Source organism: Rhinatrema bivittatum, chromosome 11 (genome assembly GCF_901001135.1).
Source record: "Rhinatrema bivittatum chromosome 11, aRhiBiv1.1, whole genome shotgun sequence".
Classification (NCBI taxonomy): domain Eukaryota; kingdom Metazoa; phylum Chordata; class Amphibia; order Gymnophiona; family Rhinatrematidae; genus Rhinatrema; species Rhinatrema bivittatum.
The window spans coordinates 93,290,919-93,303,615 of NC_042625.1; the positions used below are offsets into that span (position 1 = coordinate 93,290,919).

At 48.0% G+C, this 12,697-nt stretch overlaps 1 protein-coding gene across 3 annotated transcripts; it reads left to right on the forward strand.

The window, feature by feature from the left end:
* Nucleotides 1-1,101: 1,101 nt before the first annotated feature.
* LOC115073357 (CAP-Gly domain-containing linker protein 4-like) lies at nucleotides 1,102-11,233 on the forward strand. Of its 3 annotated transcripts, XR_003851995.1 has the most exons (9): nucleotides 1,102-1,274; nucleotides 1,619-1,718; nucleotides 4,702-4,759; nucleotides 5,145-5,317; nucleotides 5,429-5,549; nucleotides 6,438-6,570; nucleotides 9,489-9,725; nucleotides 10,423-10,654; nucleotides 10,983-11,233. XR_003851995.1 is itself a non-coding variant. In XM_029571713.1 (8 exons), the coding sequence occupies exons 2-8, from the start codon at nucleotides 1,620-1,622 to the stop codon at nucleotides 10,565-10,567; spliced, it is 966 nt and encodes a 321-aa protein (XP_029427573.1). In that variant the 5' UTR covers nucleotides 1,102-1,274; nucleotide 1,619; the 3' UTR covers nucleotides 10,568-10,895. The 3 variants fall into 3 exon arrangements, 2 of the variants coding, with proteins under 2 accessions (XP_029427573.1, XP_029427574.1); XM_029571713.1 differs by lacking the exon at nucleotides 10,983-11,233 and having other exon boundaries at nucleotides 10,423-10,895; XM_029571714.1 differs by lacking the exons at nucleotides 9,489-9,725; nucleotides 10,423-10,654.
* Nucleotides 11,234-12,697: the final 1,464 nt, after the last annotated feature.

Sequence of the window (12,697 nt, forward strand, 5' to 3'; positions counted from 1 at the left end):
TGGATCTGCAGAGGGAAGTGATACAGTAGTGCATTTCTTTTTTATTAAGTTCAGACTTTATTGCAAACAGTATGTAAGGAACAAACCAAGGAAAAACAAAACTGTAATAAAGGCAACACGGGCATCAATATAAATTGCATATTGAGAAGAAAAGAGCACATATATTAGAGGAATATTACATCCCAGAACCTGTGAGTCAGGAAAGTTGCCCGACGGTCGTGCATCTGAAAGAAGGTATCAGTCAGGGGAGGCCTGCGCATCCGTTTTTAGGTTGCTTGCACCTTGGACAGGTGCGAATGGGATGCAGAAGGTCAGGAGTCTCGGCACCTGATGATTGCTCTGTCTCAGGGCGTTCATGACAGCGATTGTTGGGAAGGATCAAATGGGGATGTATTTCTCCGAGACCACCACTGTTCCTTGCATTGACCCTCACCCAGACATTCTTTTGGGCTAAATATAGGGACCTTTGTTTTTATTTTATTTTCCTGAGAATTTCAGTGTTATAATGAAAAAAAAAAAAAAGGCAGTGTGAAATGGTTTTTCCACTGATTTTTGTTATAGCTTTTAAAATTTATGATTGTTTTTTGTAACCTGCCTAGAATTGTTGATAGGTGAATAATAAATATTTATATTTTTAAATATATCAGTCACATTTCTACTGATTTTTTAAATTCTCAGGAAAAGTAAAATCTGAAAATGAAGGTCCCAGCTATATATTAGAGTGGAAGGTGTTGGGGACGTCTTGATTAGTGGGGGCAAAGTGATAACCTGCCAGGCAGCTTTTCTCTTGCCTTGGGAGCTTTCAAGAGCCGTGAATATGATTTCCAAGATTAAACACACCGATCCTGAGCACTCATCATCTCTGCCCAGCCATCCACATGGAAAATGGGCGTCCAGCACCCTCAGAATACATGCAACACTTATTCAAGTCTGAGATTAATGCCCTCTCTGAAGAAAGCAGAGTTGCATCACAAGAGCCTGGCTCATGTTAAGCTCTTTATCCGGGCCGGTGGGCCTGGCTGAAAGTTCTCTCTTCTCATCTTGTTTTAATCTGATGATTTGCAAGAGACCCCGGGAAGTCCCCTGCCCCCCTCCCTGTAGGATCCTCTCAGAGTTATTTCAGCCCAGCACAAATGCAGTCGTCCCCAGAGCCGGACCTAGCAACGGCGAGCGGCTGGTAAACAAAGCTTTGGGAAGCGGCCGAAGTAATTCCAGCTCTGCTATTCCCGCTCGCTCAGGGCCGGGAAATGTAGAAATGCAAGCACAAATCCTCGGTAAGGGCGAGCGATCCTTCCCACGGTCCCTTTATTACATTGTGACTGTGAAGACAGAGGCCTGGGGGGGGGGAGATTTCCCGCTTTTCCATGCGTGCAGACGGATTTATTGTTTCGGTCCTGAAAGCGCGCGCGAGGGCGAGCGATGGTGCTCGCTGGCCAGACGTGGGCGCTGCGCGCGCGCAGCGGTGTAGAGGGCACGGGGAAAGCACCATTATCCGCGAAAGGAAACTGCAGGGGGGGGGGGGGATCAGATTATTGGGATTTGTTTTTTGTAACTTTGTACGCATTCTTTGAGAAGTGTCTCCATTAAACGGCGTTTGCCCTCTTTTATTCCCCCTTAGGATGGAAGTTTGTGGAAGTGCCGGGGTGGTCTTCAGCCAGCTCCGATCCCTAATCACGAGGCTTTACAGCACAATCCTCGCCTTTTGCAGGCTCATTTGGGTAGGAAGTTTCAGTGCTTTCTGTCTATGGCGGGGCAGCTAAACTTATCTCAAATACTACAGATGCTAAAGTGCCAGACGGCATTGCTAATGGAGACTAAGAAGAGCCAGGAAGGATTGATTCAGAAGCACCTCCAGTTTGCACGCATGGGCCTGTGGCATTGATTCCTCCTCTTGCAGGACAGGCCACCTCAAGGGGAATATTCAGACGAAATTGCCCTTTACACACCTCGGAAGTATAAAGGCTGACTTTATTTTTTGTGTGTGACTGTTTGCAGAACAGTTTTCTTATTTAGGATTAGAACTTTATTGCTGGAACTAGGTAAGCGGTTTAATTTCCCTGTTTATCTAACATGGGCAGAATCTTGGAGATAAATTTTCCCCATCATTTCTGATCCTGGGCTAATTTTTTCTGGACATAGGAGCTTGGATAATTCATTGGGCAGGGATTCAGGGCCTGCTCAGTTGACAGTTGACCTGATGCCACCATCCTTATGCCTCTATCAGTACGCCGTGCGTGCGGCGGTGGCTGCAGCGCGAGCCCAGGTATGTTTGTTTGCCACGGGACCACGTCAGGAAGATAGCAAATTCTTTGAGTTGCGGACCAAAGAAGATGCAAGAGTTCCTGAAGTTATGTAATGAACATATGCATCTTCGCATAGCTCATTCTGAGTTAACTGGCTTCTGGACCATGGAGCTCGGTGCAATGAACGAGGTCCTTCATATCTGGAAATATGTCAATTTTGGACATCGAACAGAAGTCCAGAAAAAATTAGCCCAGGATCAGAAATGGCGGGGAAAATTTATCTCCAAGATTCTGCCCATGTTAGATAAACGGGGAAATTAAACCGCTTACCTAGTTCCATGGTGCCAGTTGGGGAAGCCTGAAAAAGAAGGGATTTATGAACTGGTCACGTTTCAAATGAAAGCAGGTTGTCCTGTCCTTAGGGGTTAAGCCTGCAGAACAGCCATCACTGCTCACATCAGTGCTGGGCACGCTACGTTGATTGGAGTCTTCCACACAAGAGCTCGTGTGCTATGGTGGAATGAGCACGCAGACAGTCGCGCTGCTGGAAGATGCCCGATGGTTGCAGCTGTGAGGGAGAGGGTTAAATTCCTGGAGTTGCAGAGGAATGCGCTACTGATTCCTGCACCGCTTTCACTCCTGAAATAGTTCTCCTCCACCATCCAGTACAGCAGTCACAAGCTCATCATGACCAGTCGCCAACCGATGTCATAATCCTTGGATCGTTATTAAGAAGACATTCATGTCATTTTTCTGTAATATGGTTTATTATATATGCAATTTGCCAGTAATATTCCTTAATGTTTTGTCACTTTGCTTGCATAGAATCAGCTCACTGAACCTGACACAATACGAATGCCCCCCTTGTATTATTTAAGGGGACACAGTGAGATTGGGGGTTGGCTCCATGTGGGAATATGATCTACTTTGAATAAATGCACATAAAACTGCTGCTAGGCAGACTGGATGGGTCTTTTGGTCTCTGCTGACATTTACTTAAGTTATTATGTTACCATGCGAAATGAGTGGGAGGTCTCGAGCCAGTGCCCAGTAGACTGTGGGTGATAGTTTCAACAGTGGCCCAGGGCTTGGAGAAGGAACTGAAATTTTTCTCAAACCTTAGTATGCCTGACTACAGTGCTGAGATCAGACCCATGTACCAGTCCTGAAAACAAAAAGACCGAATGTACCATGACGCTGAGGCTCATCTCGCCTGCCCAGGCTTTACCCTTCTTCCCGGCACTAAAAGATCCTCCGTGCGTGTCCCAGGCTTTCTTCTGTTCCATGGGGACAAGCACGGAGGATTCTTTGTGGCGGGGAAGTGATGTCACATTTGATCTCGGAAGCTGCAGGTTTAAAAATTCTTAATAAAGGGTAGGGCAGGTCACAGAGTATCCCTGACTCCAGATGAATACTCAGCAAGCAGTATGTCTCACGTGCTTCGCATATCTATCCTCCTCCTCCTCCTCACCTCATAGAATACACTCACTGTTTTGGTACAAGATCCTTTGGATGATTCTGCATGAGGTATAGCTTGGGCTTTCATGGGCCTTTTCCTGTCTGGCATCTTGGCCCTCTGAAGCCCTCCCTTTCTTCCAAACTAAATTTCAAAGCAATTTTGAGAATTTGAGCAGAGCAGCTGGACGTATGCACACCCACCAGGTGCTCTCAACAGATCTCCACCCTGTTCTTAAGATTTTAGGATGGCAATTAGGCACTTAGGAATGCCGTAAGGATGGAATTGTGCGGCCTGTATCTTAAACAATATACACACCCGATCTCGCTGCAATACGGAACCCCTAACTGTCAGGCGCACTGTTAACCCACGTTTGGACGCGCGTTTTTGACGCGCTAGCTTTACCCCTTATTCAGTAAGGGGTAATAGTGCGCTTTTCTGTGCACCCTCCAACTTAATATCATGGCGATATTAAGTCGGAGGTCCCAAAAGTTAAAAATAATCAAAAATAAAAAAAATACATTTAAAATAGGCCCACGGCTCGCGGGTTCAAAACCAGACGCTCAGTTTTGCCGGTGTCTGGTTTCCGAACCCATGGCTGTCAGCGGGTTTGAGAACCAACGCCGGCAAAATTGAGCGTCGGCTGTCAAACCTGCTGACAGCCGCCGCTCCTGTCCAAAAAGAGGCGCTAGGGACGCGCTAGTGTCCCTAGCGCCTCTTTTTACCGCGGGCCCTAATTTGAATAATTTTTTTTCTGAATTGCGCGCACAGGAGAGCGGGCGCTCGCCCACTCTCCCGCGATTTTTACTGTATCGGCCTGTGTAAAAGATATCCCTCCTTCATTGTGCTATTCATTTTTCCATGGCTTGGAGATTTTATTTTGTAATCAAGGAAACTAATCAGAGAATGATTGATTTTATGGTGGTCTCTGCTGCTAGAATGTGTTTACAAGCAGAATTTCTTATCATAGGTACAGCTTTTCATTTTGTTGTGCTTTTTCAGATGAACTCAGGTTTTGCAGGCTCCAGTGAAGAGATGGCGAAGGATCATCATCCAGATGGTGAGCATGAAATGGGTCCGATATACAGAGGAGGCCGCACTGACTACAGTGGAGTCAGCAGCTTCCGTCCCACCTGAGGAGCCCCTGTTTTGGCATAAAATTAGTGATATCCAATGGGAGGGGATCACCCAACACCCACCCGTCCAGCCTTATAGATATCAGGAGCAGGTGACCTTTCACCACTTTGAGATTTTTGGGAATAACTAGATCCCTGCACCTATTTTGTGCTGGCTCAGGGAACTAAGAGATCGCCTTAAGTTTTCACTTGGATTGTGAAAGAAGGCGGAAGGGGATGGAATTTGGATCGATGCACGGGGACTCAGCCAGCCATAGGGAGGGGTTCAAACAGTATTTGAAGACTGAGGCCACTTTTCCCTTTCTTTAGGCCAGACGCGTCTTCAGGAGCAGATACACAAGCTGCAGGAGTTAAGCAGTTTCTTGCTGCAGAGACTCAATAAGGTGGAAAGGGAAGTGCAGTGGCTGACGGCAGAGGTGCAGAGAGAGAAAGTAACATGGCGTGAAAGGTGCCAAGAACTGTTCCAGCAGCTAAGAGAGCAGGTGATACAACCGTTTCACTTGTGCCCGTGGCCCTTACCATTGAAATATCAGGTCATAGTGTCACAGGAGTAGTTCATATTAACTCATCCATTCTGCCGTTTCCGGTTACAGTGCTCTCCGGATGAGGTGGTGCCGAGTGATATGGTAGATGCATGTAACCCTGCTGCTGACATTGCTGACGGAGACGGGACGCCCTTTAAAGATGCTGCTTGTCAGCTTCACATAAGACCTGGTTAGTAAAGTCCTTCCTGTGTGTTGCAATAGTGGAGATTTTTGCAGGAAATGCATGGTTGATACCTTTAAAAACAAAACAAAAAGCCCATGACAGTTCTGCTGCCTGGACATGTTTTCAATCCGTCTTGCACTGGTCAAGGGCATGGATGAACCAGCTGGCCACCCAGGACCCAGACAGAAAGGAGACCCTAAAATGAAAAAAAAAAAAAAATCATTATTATTTCAACTCGTGAGACAAAATTATATATTTTTTTGGGACTTATGTGTGAGGCTCTTGGTTAGCAGCGGCATGAGTAGGGAAGGAGCTGGGTGATGCAGCAGCGAGGATTGTGCACTGGTGGCCACATCAGCCTGACTGTGGTATCACCAAGGTGCCACTGCAGCTGATGGTGGGGTCCTGATTAACCTTGCCTGGAGGCAAGGCTGCATTGGTGGCCCCAGCAGAGAGGCAGGCTGGGATCAGAGCCGGGACAACGGCAGCTGGGCGGGCCCCCGAGAAAACCTTCATGAGTGCAGGAAGGAGGGTTACACAGGGGCTGTGGGAATAAGTGGGATTACCACCTGCGCAGCCCCTTTAAGAACCCAGCATGATGAGGGCCGCCTTGATTTAAAGCAGCGGTGACCACCGTGAAGGGGGTTGGGCCGCACTGGCAGCGCACTACTGTGTGGGTCTCCTGTGCTCTGCATGACTGCAGCCGCTGGACGATGCTCTACACAGCACAGGGCAGTACCCTGGCAAATAATAGTATAGCAGTTATAAAGGGTTAAAATGTATAAAACTGGTAATTGTTTTATCTGTCTCATTATTAAGTGTTCCACCTGGGGCTGCTGGGAGCCTGGGCCTGGTACTGATCCAATCTAGATTCTGCTCTTCTTCTCTGTCCAGGCGAGCAGAGTCATCAGGAGTTAACACCGTTCCCCAGCGGCCAGTGTTGCGGTGCAGGTGGGCAGCCTTCAGCGCCCTCCTCGCTAGGGAGCTGTTTCTCCAGGCCAGGCTCTGTGCAGTCACTTCAAAGCAGGTTTGCCCTTCCTTTAACTTCGTATGGATTATTTCATGTATATCTGGTATTAAAACTGAAGACCTAGAAACAGCCGTGCAAGGTGTGCAGGCAGGGAGGTGCTTCTCAAGCCAGTCCTCGGGAGCAGCCGGCTGATTTGCTGTTCCTAACCCTCCTAATGATATGTTCCCCTATACTGGATCTGCAAACCAGGCCGATGTATGCAAATATAGCTCGTGCGTATTCATTTTCGGAGAGCCTGGAAACCGGACTGCTTCTGAGGACTGGGATGAGAACCGCACTGAATGAAGATGTCTGCCCGTCCATCCGATGCCAGATCATAAAGAGCAGATGAGTCAGTTCAGGGTTTTTTTAACTCCTGTTTCCGGTTTTCATCTTGAGAAATCCCTGGAATGCTTTGGGAAAGCAGGACTGGCTCACCCTTTCCATGCGACCGCACTCTGCAGCCCATGCAGTCGCCGTGGTGCGAGGCGAAGGGAAAGAAAAAGTGCTGATGTTTATGGCTTGAACGCAGGGGGTGGGGGAGAAATCCCGGGTGGGGGGGAGGAAGGATTGTTCCAGCACGGGATCTCTTCTCTTTGGTACTGATGGTGGGAAATCAGGTGCACGCTCCGCACCGACGTTTTCCATTTGGCTTCCCTGTTCCCCTGCACAAGTTTCAGTGAGGTGAAGCCGCCCCCTTGCCTGGGTTTGTGGAAGGCAGGGGTGGGACTGGTGCTCTGGCAGCGCCTCGTCTTAGTGCTGCTGCCGGCCCGACACCCCCCAGAATACAGCAAACGTTTTTTCCTGTGGACAAGATTAGACAAGAAGTAGAAATCTGCAGCCGACGCTCACCAGAGCAAAGCAGCCAAAGGGAGTGGGGGGGTGGGAACGACAAGCAACACTTTATTAATAACTGCTTTGAAGTCATTTTCTAAAACCGTAAACTAGTCATGACGCTGCTGCCGTGGGTGGGGATTTAAACATCTCGGCTTTGCTTCAGCTCATCCGTCTGTGGTGTGGAGGAAGATGAACTGCCCCAGCCAGCAGACATTACTGCCCGAACAGCCTGCGGTGCTTACTGTGCAGCTCCGCGGGGATTGGAGGAGAATATTGGACCAAGACTTAATACCGTCCCTCGTTTTGGCCAGAGGTGCACGAGAGCTGGCGCGTTTATCCTGTGGGAATTATTTTCTTGCGCACTTGCATCCTTTTCCTCTTCATTCTCTCCGAAGCCCTGGACATATCTTGTAGTTTTGTATTTTATTTCCACAAGAATTCACCATAATTCTCAGTTTTCTCTGTGGCTCCCAGATGCTTTGCTAATGGCTTTTCCCTTTCGCCAGATGTTGAGCATTCGCGCACGAGGTTTCTCCTCTGGTGAAGGTTTTTGGGGCAAGACGAATGCTTATCCAAACTCTCACAGAAGTATTCGTAATGCCAGGGGCGCTCTTCAGGTGCATTTAGGATTTAGGAAGTAGCCACTGCAATTACTGGCATCAGTAGCAAGGGATCTACTTAGTATTTGGGTACTTGTAGCCTGGATTAGCTATTGTTGGAAACAGGATGCTGGGCTTGATGGATCCTTGATCTGACCCAGTATGGCAACTTCTTATGTTCATCCTTATGGCTCCGCAGTAACTGAGTGCCTCCAGCAGGTGGCGTGCTAAGAGCACGCTTCCAGAGAGCATGTGTGTGTGCGGATGGAGGCATCCCGAAATGGGAAGGCTCTGCCTTCTGCACCCTGGCAATATATCAGAGGTGCACACAAGTACATCATTAACCTGTCCCATTTCATTGTCATTACTTTTGAAATTTCGTTCGGTGGCTCGCCCTCACCGTTCCTCCGTGTCACTGGGGGCACACGTCCATGCAAAGGGGGCACTGATTGACTTCTGTTGGCTACGGTGACGTCACCTTATGGCCTTCTGCACCCTGCCAAAGCTGGTTGGGTTGTGTTGCATATGGGGGTAATTTATGGCATGGATCTGAGCATGGTCGGCTGCTGCCAAGGATTCAGAGGAGTTAACAGGGAAGCATCATATGGCACATGCAAAGTAGTGAATTAACAGGGGACATTTTGATTGATAAAGGGCATTACTGCTTCCTGTGTACGTCTGAAATATTGCACAGGACACAAAGCACGGAGCTTTCATTTACATCATTTTGAATATAATTGACTGATAAGCACACAAGAAGTGCCATACTGAATCAGAGCAAAGGTCCATCGAGCCTAGCATCCTGTCTGATGGTGGTCAGGCCAGGTCCCTTGCAAGTGCCCAGCAGATCTGAAAGGGGGGGTGATCCCCTGAAGTAAGAGCTGGCAATCCTTAAGTCTTCTACGGCTACTAATTGATACTGACCCTGTCCTCCAGAAACCCCTTCAAACCTTTCTTAAACCTAATCTTCAGTGCTAGCCATGGGCACATCCTCTGGCAGCAGTAGCCCTGAAGCCCCGGGTCGTGGTGGCTGTGGCTTGAATGATTTGGGCTGGGCTGATCTCGCTCTTACACAGAAAAGCTGTCGGGATCGCATGGCCTGCGCCTCAAGTCAGAATAAAATCACTCACCTGATTGCGATTCAGAGCACAGCGGAGTCTTCTCCCAGACTTCTGTGTTCTAAATCCCAACGAGCCAATGCCACGTGGCACTCTTTTTCCGGAAAGGCTCCATCGCGGGGTAATCCCACCTGCACACTGCGCATTGGCATGCAGCGGGGACATTCAGAGTGGAAAAGTCAGGATCCAGTACGTTTTACATCACAATTAAAAAAGGTGGCGGGATGTAATTGCTGTACAGTTGATAAAGTTATTGAATGTAGATTTTTTTTTCTGGGATATTTTCTTTATTTTCTGATACAAGGTATTTAAGTTCATTAGATTGATTTAAAAATAAAGTTTATTAATGAGAGACAATGCATAAAGAAGGTTCTCCTTGTAGCCTGCATGGACAGAGACATCGCACTTCCTCCCGAGTGTTTGTGCCACGCTCGCCCCGTGATCTCCAGGTCGGGGACAGGGTAAAGGTTCTCTTGCCCTCTGGCAGAGTTGGCCTTGGAGCTGTTCGTTACCTGGGGCATTTACCCAGGAAGGCTGAGCTCTGCGTGGGAGTGGACGTGGATACTCCGGAGTATGGACAGCATGATGGGGTGCACGCAGGGCAGCGCTACTTCCACTGGTGGGTGCCTTCAGTCGTCCACTTAAAATGTTCACGATATACATTAAATGCGGTTTGTGTGTTTGACTTGTTTGCAAGAACATTGGCCATTTCACTGTGAATGGCACGGGCCCAGCGTAGGCAGAAGAAGACTTAACACCAGGGATCGAAAGGATCCCTGGTGTTAAGTCACGTCTAGGATGGAAACCAGAGAGCAGTTATTGATCTGCCTTGCGAGATGCCGTGAGGCGTTTGAGCTCATGTGGGAAGTAAGTGGAGGAGATGGAACTTTTCAGGGAATAAACTTCATATTCTTTTGATTGCAGCCATCAGGGAAAAAATACAGAACAAAACCATAACACAAAGCAGGCAGCTAGGGTGATTGGAGGAGAGGAATTTTTCACTTTTACCACTCATAAGATCAAGATTATGCAGGTAGAACAGCGTACAGTCATTCTTGCATGGTGCTTAGGGAGAAGATAGAGGATATTTCTAAAGATACTAAACAAACATACATTTTAAAAACAATTTTCTGAATAATTCGTATTCTAATTGAAAATTATCAGAGAGCTTTCAGGTTCGGTAAGGTAGATCTAGTCGGTGAAGATTGGAGCTTTGTTGAGCCTATGGCCCTCCTAAGGTTAGGTGATGAGACAGTGATTTTTTACTTTGCACCAACAATTTCACCAGGCCAATGTTTGCTTCTCTGATCATGCAGCGAGCCTGGACATGGGACGTTCCTTCCCTTCAGCAAAGTGCTCGTGGCCTGGGAATGGTTCCAAGAGGTCCCTGACAGGCCTGAGATGCATTCTTACCCCAGCCACGGACACCAGCGCCGGAAGCAATACGGAATCGAGAATTGAGAAAGAAGCTTCCGGGCATCCTCCGAGGCCTGCTGCTGATCGCAGAATCTCATAAAGTTGCTTTCTTTTGAACTCTGATTGACAAGGGTGAGGCATCAGACAAATATCTGGGAATCAGCTGTACCTGTTCTTACAGCCCGGAAATCCACTAGCATGTTGGGCTCGAGCAATGCGATGATGGCTTCTAGTCTGGGTGGAGAAGGACCAGTTTGTCTAGAAAGGCATGGAGAGGTTGACACAAATGGTGATCTGCCAGGTCTCCCCCCAGTTTTGGATTAAAAAGTGATCTTTTCCTGTATTTAATGCATCTGAATGTGAGATAAATAAATTCCTCTCTAAAACGCATGACATGCAGTTCTTTTGTATTTTGTTGGACTCGCCATCAACTTCCTCCCATGTGTTGTGTGTCTTGCAGGGGCCCCCGGCATTTCAGGACCTTACAGAAACATGAGATAAGCCTGCGATCTACGAAAGAACCTCCAGGAAAGCTTTCAAAGCCTTTGGAAGGATGACACGGGCCATGTTGGGATTTTTTTTAAATGTTAGCAGCTTTGCCTCATGGGCTGCAGTGAAATTGCCTTTATGTGGCGTTTTGATTCAGTTTAAGGAAACCAGCATGGTGGCCCCATTAAGGGTCATGCAAGCTGCAGGTAATGCCTTTTTCTGTTCCGCCCAGATATTTTGTTTTTCTTTAATAAGATTTCAAGGGAGAGACACTTCCTTCATTAAATTAATGGCTCCTGTCATCTGTTGAAAAGTCCCTCCAAGATGCATCTGAAATAAGCTTTGAGCTACTCTTAAGAGAAGGGTATGGGGCAGGGCAGGTCACCATCTTTACTTCTTGGTGCAAGGTTAACAATTGCACCATTTTGTTAAGACCTGAACTAGCAACCAGTTGCAAAAGCATTTCATTGCTTAGTGTGTGTTTTGGCATGGGATTTAGCCACGGCGTTATCAGCATGCTTACAGTTCATTTGTAAGCCCTGGATCCTCTTCCAGCAAACAAGCCAGATTAGAAAACACGCTGGGCGGTGCAGATTGCGCCACTGGACTCTTGGACGGTAACTTTCACACCGGCGCGAGTGACGAGATACGGAGTCATTGTATGACGTACGCATGCAGGCTATAAAATAGCCCGGCCGGGCGCACATATTTTAAGTGGATGCACGTACAGGCATGTGAATCCCACTTCGGCTGCATAAGTCGGGGGGTTTTAAGAGGCCCGCGCCCTCGCCGGTTTACCAGTTCATCCACCAGTCAACAGCTTAAGCCCTCCACTCCCCCCATTACCTCAGACCCTTTAAAGCCCTCAGAAATGGCTCGGCCATTTTATTGTATTACTTGCACGTCCTCCGTAGCAGAAGTAAAGTTGCGTGGCGGAAGCCAGGGCGCACATCTCTTGGCCTGGTCCAGAAACACCCATGCCCTGCCCCTTTTTGGAAACGGGTTTTGCACTCGCATCTGGGTGCTTTTTAAAATAGGGCTGGTGCGCTTAAGCCTGACTTATTTACGCTTTCCCCAATTGACGCGCGTGCCGGGCTTCTAAAATTCACCTGACAATTCTTAGTGCCCTGTGGATTGAAAAGTCTAGCAGCCATGATTCACATGACAGCTTCTGACAGAGAGAATAAGCGCAGGGCATTAATATTTATTACCACCAGCTATCCGGGAGGCACAGGGAGATAAAGCGACTTGCCCAAGCCCACGCATTCATCTAGCAATACTGCCGAGGAAGCTCCAGGACAGCGGATGTGGTCCAGCCCTGCTGTGTTTCTGTGCTGCTCATGCATGTGAGAGTCAATTCCTGGCGGAGCTCGGGCAGCGAGCCTTCCCAGCTAGAGCTCTGATTCCCTCGGATCCCCCAGGCTTCTGCTTGACACAAACCACATCTGTCTGCCACAACGGCAAACCCTTCCTTTCCCATCAAAGCATGCAGCTGACTTTTCTTGTTTAGACTCTGGAATATCCGTGGTTACATAACTAAGGCCTTTTCTCCCAGTCATCAAGCTCTTGTTTGCTTTAAAACAAAATAAAACAAATCCAGTGCTCCTATCATGGAGGCTTGCTGGAGCTTGCTTCTTGGTGATTCAGGTGGTTTATGGGAAGAGGATATGAGTGGACGCTTCAACC